Source organism: Corvus moneduloides, chromosome 1, assembly GCF_009650955.1.
Source record: "Corvus moneduloides isolate bCorMon1 chromosome 1, bCorMon1.pri, whole genome shotgun sequence".
Lineage (NCBI taxonomy): Eukaryota > Metazoa > Chordata > Aves > Passeriformes > Corvidae > Corvus > Corvus moneduloides.
Window position 1 is genome coordinate 29642560 of NC_045476.1, and position 19087 is coordinate 29661646.

At 40.4% G+C, this 19087-nt stretch overlaps 1 protein-coding gene across 8 annotated transcripts in view; it reads left to right on the plus strand.

The window, feature by feature from the left end:
- HECW1 (HECT, C2 and WW domain containing E3 ubiquitin protein ligase 1) overlaps window positions 1-19087 on the plus strand; it is a 272346-nt gene that overhangs the window by 63315 nt on the left and 189944 nt on the right. The window contains exon 2 of one of the 8 annotated variants that reach the window (XM_032103814.1): window positions 4597-4654. The exons of 6 other annotated variants lie outside the window; for them this stretch is intronic. In XM_032103814.1, coding sequence (XP_031959705.1) covers window positions 4628-4654 — 27 coding nt within the window. In that variant the 5' untranslated portion in view covers window positions 4597-4627. Of the gene's footprint in view, window positions 1-1624; window positions 1800-4596; window positions 4655-19087 lie in introns of all 8 variants that reach the window. One more of the 8 variants, XM_032103824.1, reaches the window with a different exon arrangement.

The window sequence follows — 19087 nt, forward strand, 5'->3', positions numbered from 1 at the left end:
TTACTTGAAAAAGCTGGAGTGCTTTCCACAACAGATGTAACTCTGATTTTGAGCCAGATTTTAATGCAACTGAGGTTTGTCTCTGGGCAATTAAAATCCTCAATTAACATATTAATTATTTTTCTAATGATATTGCATTCTTTTTGTCTTCTGAAGGGAAAAGAAAATGTTTAATTTGTATACTGAGTTATTTAGCTAATTTACACATGAGAATTTGCTAGTATTTATCTTGCAGTCACAAAACCATGCATTTATTTTAAGGGATTTTATGTATTTCCTGCTCTAGTAGCTTCAGCTGGCAGGTGTAATTACCAAACCCAAAAAATGCAGGAGTTTGTAATTTTTGTTTTGTTCTCGTTTCACGTGTTTGTATTTGTTGAGATAGAAGGAACAAACACTTCTACCATAAATAACTGCTACCTATCTTTCTCTGATCTTTATGAAAACTGAAAAACCTTCCAAATATCAATCTGTGGAGGTTTAAAAAAAAAGTAATTTTGATTCTTCGATGGTGTTCTAATAACCTCAATGCAAAGACAGTGCTTAAACTGTGCAGCAGGTTAATTGAGGCTGATGGTGGCAGGGGCGAACGAAGAAGGGAAGCAACAGAGGAACGGAAAAGCATATCCGCTGGACAAACATACCTACTCTTCTGTCATTGTTAACAGGATTGTTTATTGACAGAAAATCATGTTCTATGTTCTGCTAGCACGGCTGCATGTGGAGCTCCATCTCAGTCTGAAGTGGCTAAGGAATTTGGGCAGATGTCTATTCTCAAATGTCAGATCAGCCCCTCTTGCAAGTGGTGTCATATACTGAGCACAAGTATTTGCTGTCTCTGGAAATAGACTGTTGAGCACTGAATGAAATAATTTTTCAAACTTGAATGGGTTTTCTTGCTTTTACTAGCCTGTACTGCACATCATGACTGGAGACCTGTTGGGCTAATTGCTATACAAACTACCCCATGGGTTAGGAGGAAGCAGTATAGGAAGCATGGGCAGCAGCCAGAGGCCAGGATATAGTAGAAATGTAAACATGCACAAGCAAATTTGTGCACATGTATGTAGAGATTTTAAAAAGGTACTGATTTTAGCTGTTTGCGCTCCAGCTTTACTGCGATTGGGGTTTTCTTTGCAAAAAGTGTTTTTGAGTAAGGGATTTGAAACAAGATGGCCACTACCAGGAGGATATGGGTCTTAAGATTGCTTCAGGCAGGACATGGCATGCATAAAGATTATGTTAATATACTAGTTTGATAAACTGAAAAAACCAAAGGTATACAGAGACTACTTAAAAGGTGGGATAGGAGGGTCAAGTGACAGCTGCAGAGACCAGCAACGGCTTCTGTAGGGAGGGGGACAAACCTGAAGGAAATGAAAAGTGGAGGGGGAGAAGGGAAAGATGGAATAATAGCAGAAACTAAGGAGATGGGTAAGAAAACTGAAGGGAAAGGGACTGAGGCACAGCTGGGCTTGTCAGGGCTGAATAGCAAACAAGAAACCTTAATGATTAGTGACGGGTGATGAAAGAGAAGGTGTTAGGCAAGGTGAGAGAGGTAAAAACAGAAATCTGGGAGGTAGTAAACATAAACTGAATCAACTTCAATTCGCTTCATTTTCAGAAGGAGAAATAGTTTAAGAAAACTCCACTGCTGAATGGACTCTTCTCCCTACTTTTCTCCTGGATCATGATAATCTCACACAGAGATCTAAGAAGAAGCTACTCATCCTCTGAGCAGGGCTGGTTTTGTTGACAAACTCTTACTCCCAGACAGAAAATGAATGCGTACGCAGGCTGTGAGTAGTCGTAACACAAGCAGCACAACTCCTGTATTCCTTAGTCTGTTTCTCTCACCTCTTCATCACACAGGTTCTAAACATAATACTTCTGATTTTCCTGGCTTTTGAGATGATATGTTTGCATATACATTTATTGAAATAAGTGCTGTTTAGACTTCCATTGCAATAGCAACTGGCAGACCCAGTCACGGTCTGAGACGTTCAAATGCTGTACGAGAGCCATGTGAAACCTGAACTAAAGTGCCAGGAAATGTGAAATCTGAATGTAAAGACAGGAGGTCATAGGTGACCAGAGACAACGAACAAAGAAATCCAGGAAAGAGTGTTCATCTAGGAATGATAGTCTTCTGATCACAGGCTCTCCAATTTACCTGAAGTGCACTTCAATTATAATTATGATTCTGAAGCACGTCATTTAGTATAAATGTACCCCTGAGTAAATCTATCCATATGTAAGATAGCACTTTTCCTATCTATTGCTGTTAAAGTCTGAATGCATACAGGCACACGTGCCGCTTGTCCTGAAGCAGGGGGTGAATACAGCACAGGGGGCAGGGCCCCGGCCACAGTGTGGCACTGGAGCTTTGCTGCCCGCAAGGTGTCCCTGGCTAGCTGGGGTGATGGCAGCTGGGCTTTCTGTCAGGTTTGCTATAAACCCTGAGCAACTTCATTCTTTCTGGATTAAATGTGTGAAGGGATCACAACACATTCTGTCTCTGTGCAAAAAATGCTTTCTTTGACTCAGTATAGGTTTTGCATGATATGTGAGCCAGGCCGTTTAGGTAGATAAGCACATCAGTTTATTTTTGCTTCCCATTCACAAACTGAGTGACTTGAATTGAAGTCTGTAATGCTGAGATGCTTTGAGGAAGGAGTGAAAAAATAATCACAATACCTTGGAGTTGTGTTGTCTGGCACAGCAGGAGGCAGATGGGGTGCAAGTCTGGAAGCTCTTCCTCCTTTCAGAGTGGTCTTGCAGCATCCCTGATCTGCATAATCTGCTGGTGTGTTGTGGATGGCTCTGAAGGCAGGAGTGAAGCTGTGGGGTTTTCACATTGCCTGTGAGAATGAAACTTTTTAAGCTGCATTAGAACTGGCTTAGGAAGAGACCTGTGCCTGTGCTTTCATCTCAAATCACAAAAAGTAGAGAATGGAATGTCTCCACTATATGTGGCATAACGCGGTTTACTGCTTTTTGTTATGTGCGAAGCTATTAAGTCTGAAACCAGCTTCTGTGTGGCTGTAGAAAATTAATGGTGATTGGTTGTGAGAAGAGGATTTACAGTTCAGCTATTTGGAAGAGTTTTTGCTGTGTGTGCTTCTAACAGACAGCTGAAAAAAGTGTGGATTAACTTCTCTGAGATTGCCTTTAAAGATGATGTGGCTCCTTGCCCAGCTTTGGGATCACCCTGCTTTCTTGTAAATACGCTTTTTCAATAAAAGCAAAGGGCCACCAGACTATAGGCAGCTGGTAAATTTGGGACTAAAATGGATTATGTCCATGAGATTTAGTGCCCTGTGAAAGGCAGAGGGAGATGATAAAGCAATGTGTACTTTTGTTTTGTTTAATTTCATGGCTATTACATATTTTGATACTCTTTTAATAACAGGGGAGTATAATCAAACAGCACTGTTTTGTTTTATAATTTTTTTTTTTCATCTGAACATTTCTGAACTGTTGAACATCTTCCTAAATCCAAAGCTTTTGGTTCTCTTCTTCATTTTTGAGGTCTCGATGAATTGACGGTTTTAGTAGTGGTGTTGATCATGTTGCTTTAAGGCTTCTCAGCTGTTATTGAGTGCACAGCAGAAACTGATGGTGAGGATGAATATTAAGGTGGGCCAACAGTCTCCAGAGGTGTGTGACTTGAGGAGATGGGGGTATCGAACTGTCTTGGTTGCTGAGAGGCTTTCCCTGCTAGTGCTGTTGAGAAGCTCTAAAGTGTCAGCATGTCCTGGTCACAAGAGAGAAGGAGGGACAATGAGCTGAAGCATAGGCATCGTAAATGTTGCTGGTGTGACCGAATTGTGGTTGTCTTTCAGTGCTTTAATTGTATTTTAAAGTTTTATTACTGCACGTTTGAAGAGCCTTCCGTCCTTGCTGATTAGCTCTTCCTGATTCAGACTTAAGTTTCTCTCTGTTTCCTTGTTTCTCTCTGTAGTTTTGTAATGTGTGGATGTTTTAAAACTGTTTGAGGCTGAATAGAGAAGCAGAATCTTGTTCACAGTATTTTGTGGTCTAATCTTGGACTATTCAAACTGTGTATTGGACTATTCAAACTGGATATCTGGTCAGCTCCAGTATGGTACACTGGAATTTACTTCCTTTGTGGCTGGTCCGTGCAGTATCCATGTTTGTCAATAAATTGATGGGAAGAGGAAATGCTGGTCAGTTGGCACCCATCTAAGCTCATTCAACATGAGGATTTTGCAATGAAACTGAACATCCGTTGTAGGCATCTTTTGCTTTATTTCAGTTTCTTCCTAAGTTAAATGGATATTATGCTTAATCTTACACTGTCTGAAAAGTTTATTGTACTTAACATCATTCTTAGTTTTTTAAACACATGTATTTCAGCATTGAAGTGCATGACAATGTCCAGCTCTACTGGAACATAATGTAGTACACTGTTAACATGGGTAAGATACACTCGGTACTGAGCAGTGGAACAAATCAATTAATAAAATATTGTCAAAGACAGACAGGCTTTGGTGGAAAAAACAATATTTTTAAATGTCGCTTTTGTTGGTTATGGGATACATGCTGAGTTAACCTCATTGAACTTTTCCCCAGGAATTGATGCGCTTACAATTGGCGGGTCATTATGCTGCTCCACCTGTGTAGTGTTAAGGTCAGTGTGTTTTTCTGATTATAAAAACCATCCATACCATTCCATTATAAATTCACTACCATTCATATAATGGAATGTGCCAAAGCTCAGAGCTCGTTGCAGCTGCCCCTGGTCCGTGTTTAAGATCAAACAAAGTCGTTCAGGTAATTTGAGCACCTTTTCAAGAATACACCCAATCAAGCTTCATTTGAAGTGATCTTCCATTGTTTATGTTTTGTTTTCTTTTTTTGTAACCTGCTAAGCATCCATCTGATGTCAGTGTTGGGTTTGTTTTGTGTGGCTGGCCCAAGAATTCTTACTGAATCAAGACCTGGTGATTATAAGATCCTAGCAAGGAGGTCCTGGGAGCAGCAGGCAACTGTAACACTGCAGTTGCACGTATCCATGCCTAGGCAAAGCACAGAATGCATCAACCACTCACCTTCACAAGGCATTTCCTGAAACTTGCAGCTTCTAACTGTGAATTAATTCTTAGTCATCACAACACACAAATCAGCCATCACGGTAGACGCTAATGTGTGAGATGCAGGGATGTATGACTATGGCACTAATCACTGACTAGAGGAACCTGTGAGATAATGTGCATGCGTAACACACTGCTGCTGTATGCATCTTCCTGCACAGCTTAGTCTTCTGAATTGTTATGTGTTATCAAAGAGAGACAGAATGTGCATTGAAGCTTACCTAGTGTTATTTCTGTCACTGCAATGTTGATATGGTTGGGGCTTTTGTTTGAGTGTTTGCTTCAACATTTTCCTTTCTTATTAATCATCCAAATAACTTGAAATCTGTGAAGAGGAAGAGTTCAGTGAACAGCCACATATGTCATAGGTTGTTATGCTTTTCCAGTTTCATGAGGATGTATCTATCCTTTCTGTTTAAAGTTCTGCACTTCATAGTAGCCAGTGAGAGCCTCAGGCATGAGCAGTTCTGCTGGGGAGGCATTTGAGCGTCCGTGCAAATTAAGCAGTGCTGTAATTGCTGAGGAAATACATGAAGTCTCTTGATGATGACAGCTGAGAATCTTTGTGGACGTGTCCAACAGCACTCCCCCTTTCACCTCTGTCTAGCTGCAAGCTCAGTGGTATTCTACATGCATATAGACTCACAAAATGTGATGAAGAATCACAGAAAGACTCTTTGGTGAGGAGTAATCTGAATGTCCTAGTTCATGAAAACTGTTTACAAGCTGACATTTCGTATGACAATCATTTGACTTTTGCAGCTACTTCATCAGGTAAGTACCTCATCAGAAGTATTTGGCGGTTTCTTTTATTACTCTGAAAAAAAAGAAAACCAACAAACTGAATGAAATATCCCACCAAAGATGATGCAGGTCATGGGAGGATTGCATGTTTTTTCTCAGGTGAAAAGATTTAAAAGGAAGGGCATGTTTAATAGCAGAAGTGGTATGAAAAAGATTGAGAATAGGGTTTGTTTTAGTAAAGCAGAGTGCACAATACCTGTTTAATTTATGAGCAAAATTGTGTTTTACTTGGACATCAGAAGGATGTATTCTCTGTGTTTTCAAATTCATCCGTGGTGATGATTTTCCTAAATTTTAAATGAATGGATCTCTCACTGCTAGCTGTGTGTCTTAACAAATCTGGAGCCTTACATGCAACACCACAGGAGATCCTAGAGGTTGTTAAATACGTCCCACCAAGAATCCTGCCAGGAATAGGTAGCTGATGCAACAGCAGGAAGAAAACAAATTACTTACTTGCTGCAGCATATTCAGCTGACTGTGATGCTTTGTCTCCTCAGGGTGCTCTTGTGGTTAAGACAAGGGAGTCTTGGTCCTCAGTCTGTGTGGACTGCTGTATTCAGATGTACCAAATGTCACGAAGTGCTGTCTATTAGATATATCACCTGTCTTTTACTGACAAAATTCCTTAACTGCAGCTTTGGTTCAGTTTCTACCACTCTTCTCTATGTATGGAGGAAAAAAAGCAAAACATTTCCTAAACTGAAAGAAGTCTTTCTTCAGTTCCTTGCCTCACCTCCCCTCTCCTCATCCTGTGTGGAAAGCGTGTGGACACTGTTTTCTCGTTTATTGCCCTTACTAGAAAAAAATCAGTTTCCGTTTTAATCTCAGCATGGATTACTTCAGGGAAATCAAACCAGATGCACAATTTAGTGTATGGCAATGATCAGTAGGTACCTGCAAGGGCATTTACTTGTCCTTCCAGATAAGGCTTTTGACTTGCAATGTAGGCATTGGAGATAAGTGCCAGTATTTATAAGCAGTTTGAAGACTTGATGGGCACAAGGAGTGTAGGACCCTTCCAAATCCTTGGGGAGGCCTGACCACTATTTAGAAGTGTTTAAGTATCCAATTTCCTTTCTTAAATTAGTTTCCCTACATATGCCCTATATAGTCAACAGAGTGAAGTCACCCTCCTGTTGGTATTTCAGAGCACCCTTTTCTGTCTCTTAACTGCATAACAAATACAGAAAAGTTACCCTCAGTCAAGTGCTCAAATCTCAATGCAGGCTATAAAACCTGGAAGTAAAATATAGAAACATGGCCAAAAAAAAAATTTTATTGCACAATCAAAATAAGGTCCCAGTTACAAAAGGTGTTAGCAATCCAGTACATGGTGGCTCCTCTGCAAGTAATTTCTGCCTTAGAAAACGTCTTCTCTAGATGAGACGCAGAACAGCATATTAACCTTTTGCTTTGGATTTAGTCCTTCACTGGGGAAGAGGGCTGATATTGATCCACCACTTCAAAAAACCATCTCCTATGTGAGCTTTACATTATGTTTGGTCTATCAGGGACCACTATAGCACGTGTTTTTTGAAGTGTGCTGTGTATTTACATTGAGACGCACAGCAATATTGTATTCTTTAATTAGAGTTTATCAGATGTGGAGTTCATACTTTCAATAAAAAGAATTATTTATGGAAAAAAGATCTATTGGTGGTCCTATGCCAAATGTTGTTACTGTACAGTTGTTACCTGTTGTTACTGTTACAGTTGTTGGGGTTTATTTAGGACTCAGGACAGAAACTTTGCAGATATCCTTTTGCAGTGTAATTCTTGAGCAAAAATAAACAACAACAACAAATAAGCTACAGGAATTATTTTTTATAAAACAGTACATGTTGGTAGAACCTATACTGAAAGCTATTTTCCAGACAAAAGCATTTCCCCATATCCAAAATAAAGCATTTTGCAATCCCTTTGCTTTAAGCTGTGCCTTCTATAGTTGCATTGCCTTTTTTGGTGCTAGTTATAACCAAAATATGTAAAAAATGTGCTTTGAACTCTGCAACTCTTCTTATATGTTTGCCTGGTAGGCAGAAGAGCCAGCAGATCCACCAAAATCCATTTGGGTGCAAAAGGGATGGTGGTTAGCCAGCCTGCGAGCATGAAGGAAACCCTGGCTCCTCCTGTAGACTCTCAGCTGTATGCTGGTGTCCCTGCAATGGCAGCAAGATATGGGAGAGTGGTTGGAGGAGAGGTGGAGCTGTGAACCGGAGCCCTTGCTCTCCTAATGTCTTTTTAATTAGAGTACATAAATATTGGCTGGGACGGCAGTTACATCTTAATGGAGAAATTAAGAAACAGATTACTTTTTGGCACGATTCCCGCTTCCTGTTTACGTGGGTCCCTACTTCCAGCACCAGTTTAATTGAAGGAACAATTCTCTGTGTTTGCTTATTATCTGCCAGACATGTAAGGGAATAACGATATATTTGGAAAAACATAAGGGCGCTTAAGGGCACCACCAGAAATTAAGACATGCTTTACAAAACTGCATGGACTGACCAATATTATCATCCAGGTTATTAGGAAGGGAGCACTTAAAAGGAAGTGCTTTGATTATGATTGCCATTCTGCCCACTATATCACTTAAGTGTGATTGCTGTTCTGCCCGCTGTATCACCTAAGTGAGAGGTTGTGAAGATGGTGCTTTCCATCTAATTTCAAGTATTTAGTATGGAACAGAAGTTGTTTCAAGGTCTGTTGAATTTAACAGACCTTGAAACAACCTAGGCCTCATTTTCCATCCCATCCAAGACATGCAAGATGAGGCCTAGGCTGAATTCACCTTTGCACTGATCCATACCTATGTGCACAAGCCATTGTCCATACTGGGTAAAATTGATGACATTGGAAATTATGTATGCCTTTGGAGTTTCGATGCCACTTTAAAATTTCTGGTTGCTGTACTGGCTGTTGTCAGCTAAAAACTCATGGACTTTTAAAAAATCTGAAATAATCTTTCAGTAAAATGCAGATATGCTTATAACTTTCAGGTTTTCCATACTGGGAACCTACATTGCTTCCACAGTGTTTTGCAGCTTTGCCCTTGCATGATGTGTGGATATACTTTGGTTTTGATGTGCACAGATATTTTGATTTTACTGGGAAACTCAAATATGTTCTCAAAATGTGGCCCATCTCTTTAAAGCAGAGAAACTGGCTGAAAAAATCCATTATTTTTTGAGCCTCTATATGAGAAAAGTCTAATTAAAGTCAATTAATGTTTAATTTTATTAATATTAAACCATTTACAGAACTAGTTGCATAGTGAAAAAAATTATTCTACAATACACCAAGAAAGCTCTGTCAAATACATTATCTCTGACTCTTTATGTGAATATATGCTTTAATTGAATTGGGAATTTAAAAATGAAAAATATAAATGAGATTTTTTTTGTACTTTGCATTTTAAATTAGTCCATTTTTCATGACACTGAGTTTTCACCTCTATTAATTTCTTTGCTTCTTGAAGAAAAATTATACACTTGATGCCACATTTAACGTGGGAGAAAAAATTCACACCAGTTTTACTATAAGCTGGAAATCTGTCAGAAAATTCATACAGAAAATATAAGCATATTTTGTTTAATTTGTAACTAAAATTTTCCACGAGGATGAGAACACACTGAACTCTGACAAAATACTAATTAGGAAGAAGGGAGCTGGAAAGAGAGAACTGTTGTGTTGCATATTTGATCAGGTCCTGTTCCCACTAAAGTCCCTTTGATTTGATTTATGTTACGTGTTTCTAACGGCCTTTGAAATACCTCTTTCTGCAGGCCTCTACACAGGAGGAAATTCCCTCATGTGAGTAATCAATTCAGTCGGTAGAGGCTATGTATAATTTTTTTATAGCCTATCTTCCTGGGCTGATCAGACTTCTGGTTGCCCTTTCTGTCTGCCAGTCTCTTACCTAATTACTTCTGAAGCCATTGGCTAATTTCAAGTGAAACAGAAAGGAGTCTTTCAGATAATTAGGTTTCTACAGGCCTCAGGGGCTGGGAAGAGGAGAGAGACCCAAGGCTGGGACTGGAGGAAAGACAAGTAGAGCTGCTTGTCACCTGCTTAAGCAGCTGGGAAGGTCTCTGGGATTGTCATTACCTTTGCCTTAGGTGGCTTTTTTGCATTGAAATGGACAGAAAAAAAATGGGACTTCAATAAAGGTTTGGTGATGATGAAGGATAGAGCTCTGCAGGAAAACAGCTGCGTTAATTCCACTGCTAACAGGGCTGTTTGTTTTTATTTCCAGGAATGCTTTCAGAATTAGACCTGAATGTCTTTAGTGCAAACATTTAGCTTCTGGTTAAAGGTTAGAAAAATACAGCAATCAAGTTAATTTATCATTGATATTGAGAGAGAAAGTACCAGAAACATTAGTATGCGGTTTTTAAGCTAATGTGTTACAAGTGATGAATTTGTTACATCAGTGTCTTTATCTGTTTGCAGGCCTTACGCTGTGGTGGGCTGACCCTGACTGGACGCCAGGTGCCCACCAGAGTCTCTCTATCATTCCCCTCCTCAACTGGACATGGGGAGAGAAAATGTAACAAAGGGCTCCTGTGTTGAGATGGGAATGGGGAGAGATCACTCACCCATTACTGTCAAGGGAAAATCAGAGTTGACTCAGAGAAATGAAATTATTAGCAGTCAAGTAAGGTAATGAGAAATAAAACCGAATCCTAAAAAACACCTTCTCCCCTGGGATCGTGACCAGTTCTTCGCATGTTTTTACGGCCACTCCTTCCTCCTCAGGGGGAGGACTCCTTACCTTGCTCCACCAAGGGGTCTCCTGTGGGGTCCCTCCCATAGAAGACAATTCTCCAAACTTCTCCAATGTGAGTTCTTCCCATGGTCTGCGGTTCACAAACTTCTCCAGCATGGGTCTCTTTCACTAGGTGCAGTCTGTCAGGAACAGGCTGCTCCAGTGTGGGTCCCTTCCACTGCTCCAGTATGAGTTACCTGCAGGGTCACAGGCCCTGCCAGCAAACTTGCTCCAGTGGTGGGCTCTTCTCTCCATGGGTCTGCAGATCCTACCAGGAGCCTGCTCCAGTGTGGGCTTCCCATGGGGTCACAGCCTCCTTCAGGCATCCACCTGCTTTTGCTTGGGGTCCTCCTTGGGCTGCAGGTGGATTTCTGCTTCACTGTGGGCCCCCAAGAGCTTCCAGGCCACAGCTGTCTCACCATGGTCTGCATCCTGGGCTTCAGGGGAATCTCTGCTCCGATGCTTGAAGCACCTCCTTTCCCTTCTTCACTGATCTTGGTGTTTGCATAGTTGTTTGACACTTTTTTTCACCCCTCTTGTTGTCTTGTCTTGTGCTGAAACTTTTTACCTGTCTTAAAAATGTTATCCCAGAGGTGCTACCACCATTGTTGGTGGGCTTGGCCTTGGCCAGAGATGGACGCCTCTTGGAGCCAGCTGGCACTGTCTCCTGGGCATAGGGGAAGCCTCTGGCACCTGCTCACAGAAGTTGCCCCTGTAGCCCCCTGCTACCAAAACTTGGTCACACAAACCCAACGTATACACAGAAATGAATTCCTGCACTGCTTTGGAACCCCTAATGGAAATGCCTGTTCAAAAATCAAGTTTTAACGTCACCGACATTCCAGTTTTACTGTCTAGAGTTGAGTAGCGTTTCATCTAGTGAGTAATAACATCAATTTAAACTAGCCTATGTGGACCAAAGCGTATTTCATTGATTTGTGCACAAAATCAGACAGCAGGAAGTTCTTGTTGTTCTTAGGAGAACAGAACTGATTCCCATGGCAAGACATCCAAGCAGGCCATGGCTGCTCGCATGGCCACAGCCTTGTTGCAGGGTGATGTGCGTGTCTGGGTCTTGCTTCCAGAATTCAGGTTTAAGGCCTGCAGAGCTGAACAGTTTTCCAACTTGCTTACTTGTGCAGACGTCTACAAATACGAATTAATTAAACTGTAGACTTTCATTGCAATGCCCTAAAACCTAATCCTTGATGAATTTAGGACACTTCCTTGACAGAGGATTTGTTACTAGAAAAATAGGTTCAAAAAATTTCTCCTTTGAGCCTTACTTTAAGTGCAGTATTAAAAACTGTAATTAATTTTCTTCTGTGATGATTCAATGGCAGCAAAAAAGTGTTAAGTCTAACTAATGGTCCTCATTAAAATTAAATGAAACTATGGTTTAAACCTTCATTCAGAACCATTCTCATGCTTTTGTCTGTGAAAGAGTGAAATGGAGTATTTCCCATCACTTTTGCAGATGTTCTTCTTTGAAAACTCTCACAAGACCTTTTAAACACAGAACTAGAAACCTTTTTGAACTGGAGTAAAAGAAGAAAAAAGTAAATTAAAACCTCGTGCAGTAACGTGAGCAGATATACAGGTCCTACATATGATTGTGTGATACCCCGTAGTAATATTTAGTTATTGTGCTGGAGGCGTACTGACAGCCAACTCAGTATGAGTGGAGTTCAGAAATCATACAGGCACCACTGGACTTGCCCATCTCTATGTGCAACTCCAGGATTTTTTGGAGATGGTAGTCACAGGGCTTGTCTCTCTTCTATATTTATATTTATTTGGTGGAGCCTGGACCAGTTTGCTCTTCTTCATCTGCTTGAACTAGACTGCTCCAGTTGTTGTGGGTGGTTTCTGCTTTGAAAATCTGCTTTATGCCTGTAATAGTTTCCCCCTGGAAAACAATCAGGCTGCATTTCATCTAGCCTTGGCTAGCATTTCCCCAGGAAACCTTAGATATTGTAGCTCAGAATTGTCTTACGGTGATCCAGAGGAAAACAGAGTCCCTGAACACAGCTGTTCCCTCATGTAGGAGTTTTTTGGGCCCTAGATAAAGCCACCACATGTTCTTTTTTGTAAAATCTGGATCTTGTTCCTCAACTATAGATTGTAATACCAGAAGTACTACTTTTCCCTAGGCAGTTTCCCCAGTTTCTTTGCTTTCTTATGAATACAATTATAGTAGCAGCTTACTATGATTTATACAATCAAAACATAAACAACTTTTAATAAAGATGAAACAGTAAGTGGCAGTCTGGTTTGAAGATACTTGTCTGAGGCTGGTTTTACCTGTCCAGGAGCAGAGACATCTCACCCTTTAAACTGTGCCTCGTGGGTTCAAAAGCACTAATATTAAGTTTTTTATTGTATCAGAATTATTTTCAAGAATAAACTATTGGATCAGTGCCATTCTTTAGCATACGTCAGTTTTTCTTTACTGTTCTTCAGTGCAAATTAGGGACTCTTGATCCTCAAAATGTTGGTCATAATAGATTTTTCTTTAAAAACAACAAACTTCAGATATTTTGTTGTCAGTCTCCCCAAAAGTGTACATGTATGAGGAGACAATCTGTTGAGAATAAGCATACTTAAATGTGGAATTGAAACTCTTAGTACTTGCAAGAAGTTTTCATTCTGTCATTTTCACTAACATCCTGTGACACCAGACAGAAAAATGTGCAGTAATGACGGCTATGGTTTTCTTAGAAAAAATTAAAAATTAGTTGGTTCCTATTATTGTAATTGCATAGGAAAAAGCACATTCAGATATCATGGCCTAAACTAATTGTATCTTAAATTAATCCTAACCCATCAAATTACATGTTTGTTTTAAGGTTTTGAGATCTCATTCTAAGAGTAGTTGCTGTGATCTGTATTCCAAAATGCAGCTTGCTGCTCTACATGTTTGTCTGATGTCTTTTCCAACAGAATAGGTTGTCCATGGATAAAAATATTTAAAGTGTTTTAGTTAAGATATGAACTCTTTATTTTCTAGGTCTGGATTATTCCTTGTTAGCTGCAGCTGTTGACAGCTATATGGGTTTTTCTTTGCTTTACAAAGTCACTTTGTTCCACACTGAAATCAAGGGGAGTTTTGCCTTTAATTTTATCATAAGCAGGATCAAGCACACTCAACTGGATGGCATTTCTGTATTTGTCTGGAGGTGATATGGTAATAACAGGAGCTCTGTAGCCAATTAATTTTAAAATGTCAGGAAATATTCTAGGCCTCACTGAAAGGGAGACGATGGAACTGAGGGCATACTCTGAAGCTGGCGTCGGGTTGAAAGACTGGTTTATTGTAATGGTTTGTTGTTGTTCGTAGATCAAAGGAGTGGTTGATACAGGCATTAATACTCGACAGACTGCTAACAGTACCTACCTGCCTCACTGCCTGAGGAAGCTAAGAGACTGACACTTCAAAACACTTACACTCTTAAAGAAATCCAGATGGAGGCAAGAAGCATGACAGAGTCTAGCAGCAGTGAATGAAGTAGGACATTTTTAATGTTCTCTTTGCCATGGAGTGGGGGTCAGCCACCATGAGCAGCTGGAAAGAACCATGAGTGAAAAGAGCCTCCTTCCAGCCCTCCTGGGTTTTGTGTTTATTGTCTCCACAAATTAATCCAGTGCCTTTCTTATAGCTGGTACATAATGTTAAGTGATGCTGTGTGCCTTGTCTCTTCCTACCTACAAGTGTTGGGGAGGATCATATTGACAAGTCAGAAAGAGAAGATAGGCCTTGAGAATAAAATGGAATGGGGAGGAGAAGAAGGTTACCTGAAATATGCCTATGGCATGGGCTGTGATGTGAGGGACATGGCACAGAAGAACAGGGTCATTGCCAACAGCTTGGAATAGAGGGAGGTAGGAGGGAAAGTGCACACAGCTCTTTCAGGGGACAGTACTCACAGAGTCAACAGAAACTTTGCAGGTCGTGGTGATGAATGTCTTGTGGTGTGGGTATGGATCCACTTGTGCTGCACATCAGTGTCTAGGCAAAAAGGGAAGTGTGGGCGGTAGGAATGCTACGTGCATAGATCTGCAGGATAAATCCTTTGATACATACACACATGAACCTTTTGTTTGCAAAGATTTATACTTGTGTCTGAAGGGAGGTTAAAAACCTCTCTTTTGATACCTGTGCTCAGTTACTTTCTGTTGCCTTTTTTTGTGTGTGTGCATGTTTTATACATAATAAGCTATGCCTGACACTTGTGTAATACGTTAGACAAGTCTTTTCTTCTTCTGTCTGGTAGCAATATACACTACAGACATCACACAAGGCTTGTTTTCTAGCAAAACAGTTGTCTTAGTGGAAGGTATAATGCATTGTTCATGGTAGACTATGGTAGGATTTTTATAACTCTTACGTAGCATAAGAAATTAAGAGTGCTTTCTGCAAAAAAAGACTCCTCCAGTCACTGAACTTTGGGGAAGAGATATGGGAAATGTCAGACTGCTTCTGAGCAGTGACTGAGAAATTACTATACCTGACAGTTCTGGGAAACAGTGTACATTACTGGATATCTTTCTGCAACTCATATTTACTCTATATTGTTTCATTGTTAATCTCTTAATTTGTGCAGAATGTCTTCACAGCTTTTCCTGTAAACCTCTGCTATATTTACTGGTATTACATTTCTTACAAGAGCTGTACATAGAGTACATACACTATACTAAGTATTTTATTTTCGGTGCTCTGACATTCTCCGGATGTACCCTCTAGTTTGCAACTTTACAGTTGTCTAGAAAATCAGACTATTCTTAGATAATCAGGTAGTATAGTATGTTTTTTTTAATTTCCCTTATGATTCTGTTTTACATCCATTAATGTACTTAGAATACACATTTTCTGCCATCCTCAGGAGTGCTTTGCCCGCTTACCTTTATATAATACAAAATTTTACAGCTTGAGAGGTCTGACTCCTTCCTACCTAATCTAACATGCCTGACGTAAGATCCCTACAGTCACTGACTCGTTAAAAAGGGAGAAAGAGAGGTGGAGCTGAATTCTGTCTGGGAAAGCCTAACCTGGGTCTCAGTTGTTTTCATGAGGAGCCTGTCCCTTCCCTCTGAGTATTCAGGGAGTCTTGCATTCCTAAATTGGGTGGCTCAAGTACTCAGAACTTCAGCTGAATGAATTTAGACCTCTGTAGACATTGATCGTTTTCATACAAAGTACTTGAAGAACCGAAGCCACTGGTTATAAAAATCCATCAGGTAAGAGAGGACTGTTATTATGTGTTGTGCAGAACCTGAAACAGGACATCCAGCATGGCTGGGGCTTCTCAGTAGGAGTATCAGTGGATCACCTCACAGAAGAGCAGCAATGTTTTTAGCTTGTAACAGAGAAGAGCATCCCTGTTCTTAACCTCCTTTCTGAAAGCCCCTTGGATTAAGTACTGTTCCTGGGAGGCCAGCAGAGTCCAGCTTTGCAGTGGACCTCATAAATGCAGTGATGATTTCTAAAGAGACCAGTGTGGGGCACACAGGTTTTTTGAGACAATCCTCTTCTTAGAGTGGTGCTTCTTTACTTTAAAAGGTGGACGAAACCAATACTCGTGCCTGGTACAGAATGTTTGGGTTTCTTCCTGCCATGATTGTTGTCCATAAATATTGTCCTTGGGCTTGAAATAATGAAGAATTGAGGTTTTTAGTCTTTGGCACCACAGTCACTAGGACTTGTGTATCTGTGCATCTGGTGTAGTCCACACTGGCCTTTGTGGACATGAGGATGCTCGGTAAGAGGCATATGTTGTGCTATGTACGAATGCTTCATCTTGCACCTGTTGAGAGGTAGTCACTGTCCTTCCTTTGTCTGGTACTGCTGCAGACTTTGCCTGCTTCTGGTGTTTAAAACCAACCAAGTAAAAAATACAAATTTCCTATTATGTGCATCATAAAGCATGAACAAAGGTGAGCATTGTGGACTTCAGAGTATTTGATAGTAGCATATGAGTAGATCCTAAGCTTATTTATTTCATTTTGTAGTGTGGAAAGAACAGAGAGAAGCTGTGTAATGTTATCTTGATTAAAGATATTATCATGTTGACCCTTTTCTAATTTCCTTACAATTATCTTTTTGAGATTTTATATTCAAGCCATATTGCATATTTACCTGTTCTTGTGTGCCTGAATATGTCCTTTAAAAATGTTGGCAGTGTTTTTAGATCTGTTTTCTGTAACAGGTAGGTCTGATGGCTGTTTCTCATCCCCTGCTGTGCCAAACTGCTGAGACGAGACTGGTATTGCTGCTTCTGATTTAGCAGAAAATAAGAAATTAATTTTGTACTTAGTTGCATTCCATTGCAGAAACTTCCTAGTACTTAATGTAGTGAACTGTGAGTGGATTATCACTGATTCAGTGCAAATGTCTTGAACGTAAGATTGTTAATTGCTCTTAGTTAGACATAAAGTGGAGAAATTTGGAGTGAGCTCATGTAAAACTGGTAAAATGTCTTTTTTGTTGTTGTTGTTTTTCAGAAAATTGTTTGGTTTATATACTTACAGGAGTACAAATCCTAATGTGATGTGTGTGTCTTTTAGCACACTCTCTTGGGTTCATCAGGCATTAAATCTTTTGTAGTACTTTCAGAAAGAGAAGAAAAAAGCATTATTAATTTTCTTCCTTTTTCTGAACCCCAAGAATTTCCCTCCAGTCATTGCCCCATATTCCAGCTTCTATCTTCTTGTCCCCTGGAGATTGTTTAAGTGCTCTCAGAAAATATGGACTGCTCTTTATTGTGCTTTTGCTCTGTAGATGGTAAGAGTACCCTCATTACTGTGCTGCTGCTTTTTCTGCCTTACGACTAATAGGGCCTGCATCAGGAGTCAATCCCACCCACCTGCACCAAACCTTGCCAGGTTGACCTTGAGGCCAGCTCTTTCATTCTGATTCTTTTTTGCACTGATTTGCACATCACTGAAGCAAAGTTAAATGTAAGAGGATACATTAACATAGCAGTACAGCTGGACTGGAAATGCACAAAGGTCACAAAATGGAAAAATGAACTGCCTAATAACATCCACTTGCCCCGCTGCTGATGTATAATGGCTTTGATTTCCGATTAGTGGTCATTATAGGCATAAATATATATATGTATTGTGCCATCAATGTGCAATATTGAGACAAATGCTCTTAAAGTTCTCTAGTGTTTCTATGGCATGCACTCCTCTGAAATCTTTTCAGCCTTCCCAAGAGCAGCAGTTTCACCTATGTGCTCTGTAATATCTTGCAGGGAAGAGGGTGTCAGTAGACCGTGTAAGCCTGCCGCTCCTTTGGGCTATTAAGAGATTCATTTGGAGCACTAAGAAGCCATTCCTGTGCCTCTAAAATAAATGGACCAATGCTATGAAGTTCTCTGTGCTCTCCAAATCCTTTGGATTCATGGTATTCTCCAATCCCTAGCTTCATGACTTTCATGTTGGGTCTTATGTTTACAGCAAGTCAGATACTGGATGGTATGGAGAGGACTTTGCATAGCATTTTTCACTCTAAGTCCTTGTTTACTGGATTTGTAGTATAAGTTATGCTTTAAAAATTCATTTTCTCCCAAGCATTATATTAACAATTCTTCCAAAATTCAAATATCCAAAGGGATTTTTTTCTCACAGGATGATAAATAGCTGAGATAGGTGGCAGTAGGTTGATGGGAGGTGGTTATGATAGCTGAAGCTGTAGCCTTGCTTACAGCTTACTTTGGAACTGTGTTCCTTCTTACCTCTGCATTGCCTTGCATTTTGTATAGTCAATTGTACTGCGCCTGCAGTGATGGAAAACGCAAATGTTCTCTTGGTTAAAATTTGCTGTGCAGGTACCATGTGCTGTGTTAAGGACTGTCCCCAGGCAGAAATTGGAGTATTTCATTTATTTACCTTTTCCTGCCTCAGAGTTTGACAGAGTATAGATAATGTAGCTTCCCTGAAAGCATCTGAGTGGTGGCAGCTAAGGGGCCCTCTGGGCTATGGGTGGGGAGAGCAGATGGGGAAAAGATGCCTCCACAGCAGGCCTGTGGTGGAGGTGAAGATGAGAAGGTTCCTGGGAAGAGCAAGAAGCAGATCCTGAAATAAGTATTCAGGGCTATGGAAAGTGAGAGAGTTTGCTCTGAGGAAAGATTTTCACTTTGCTGAGTTGAGAGCAAGGCTGGAGGAGAAAGTCCTGCCCTGTAAGGAGCAGCAGCAAGATTCATTATCATATATTTCTGCTTTCACCCAGTTCTTTTACTCTTCCACACAACAGAGGTGTGTTTCCTGTCCTTCAGAATTTACCCAATTAAAATTTAAGCTCTAATAAAACAGCTTTACATGCTGGAAGCCCTTTCAGCAGCCTCACCTTCAAGTTAGGGATCTGCCTCAAAGCTCTGGCTTGCAGATTCCC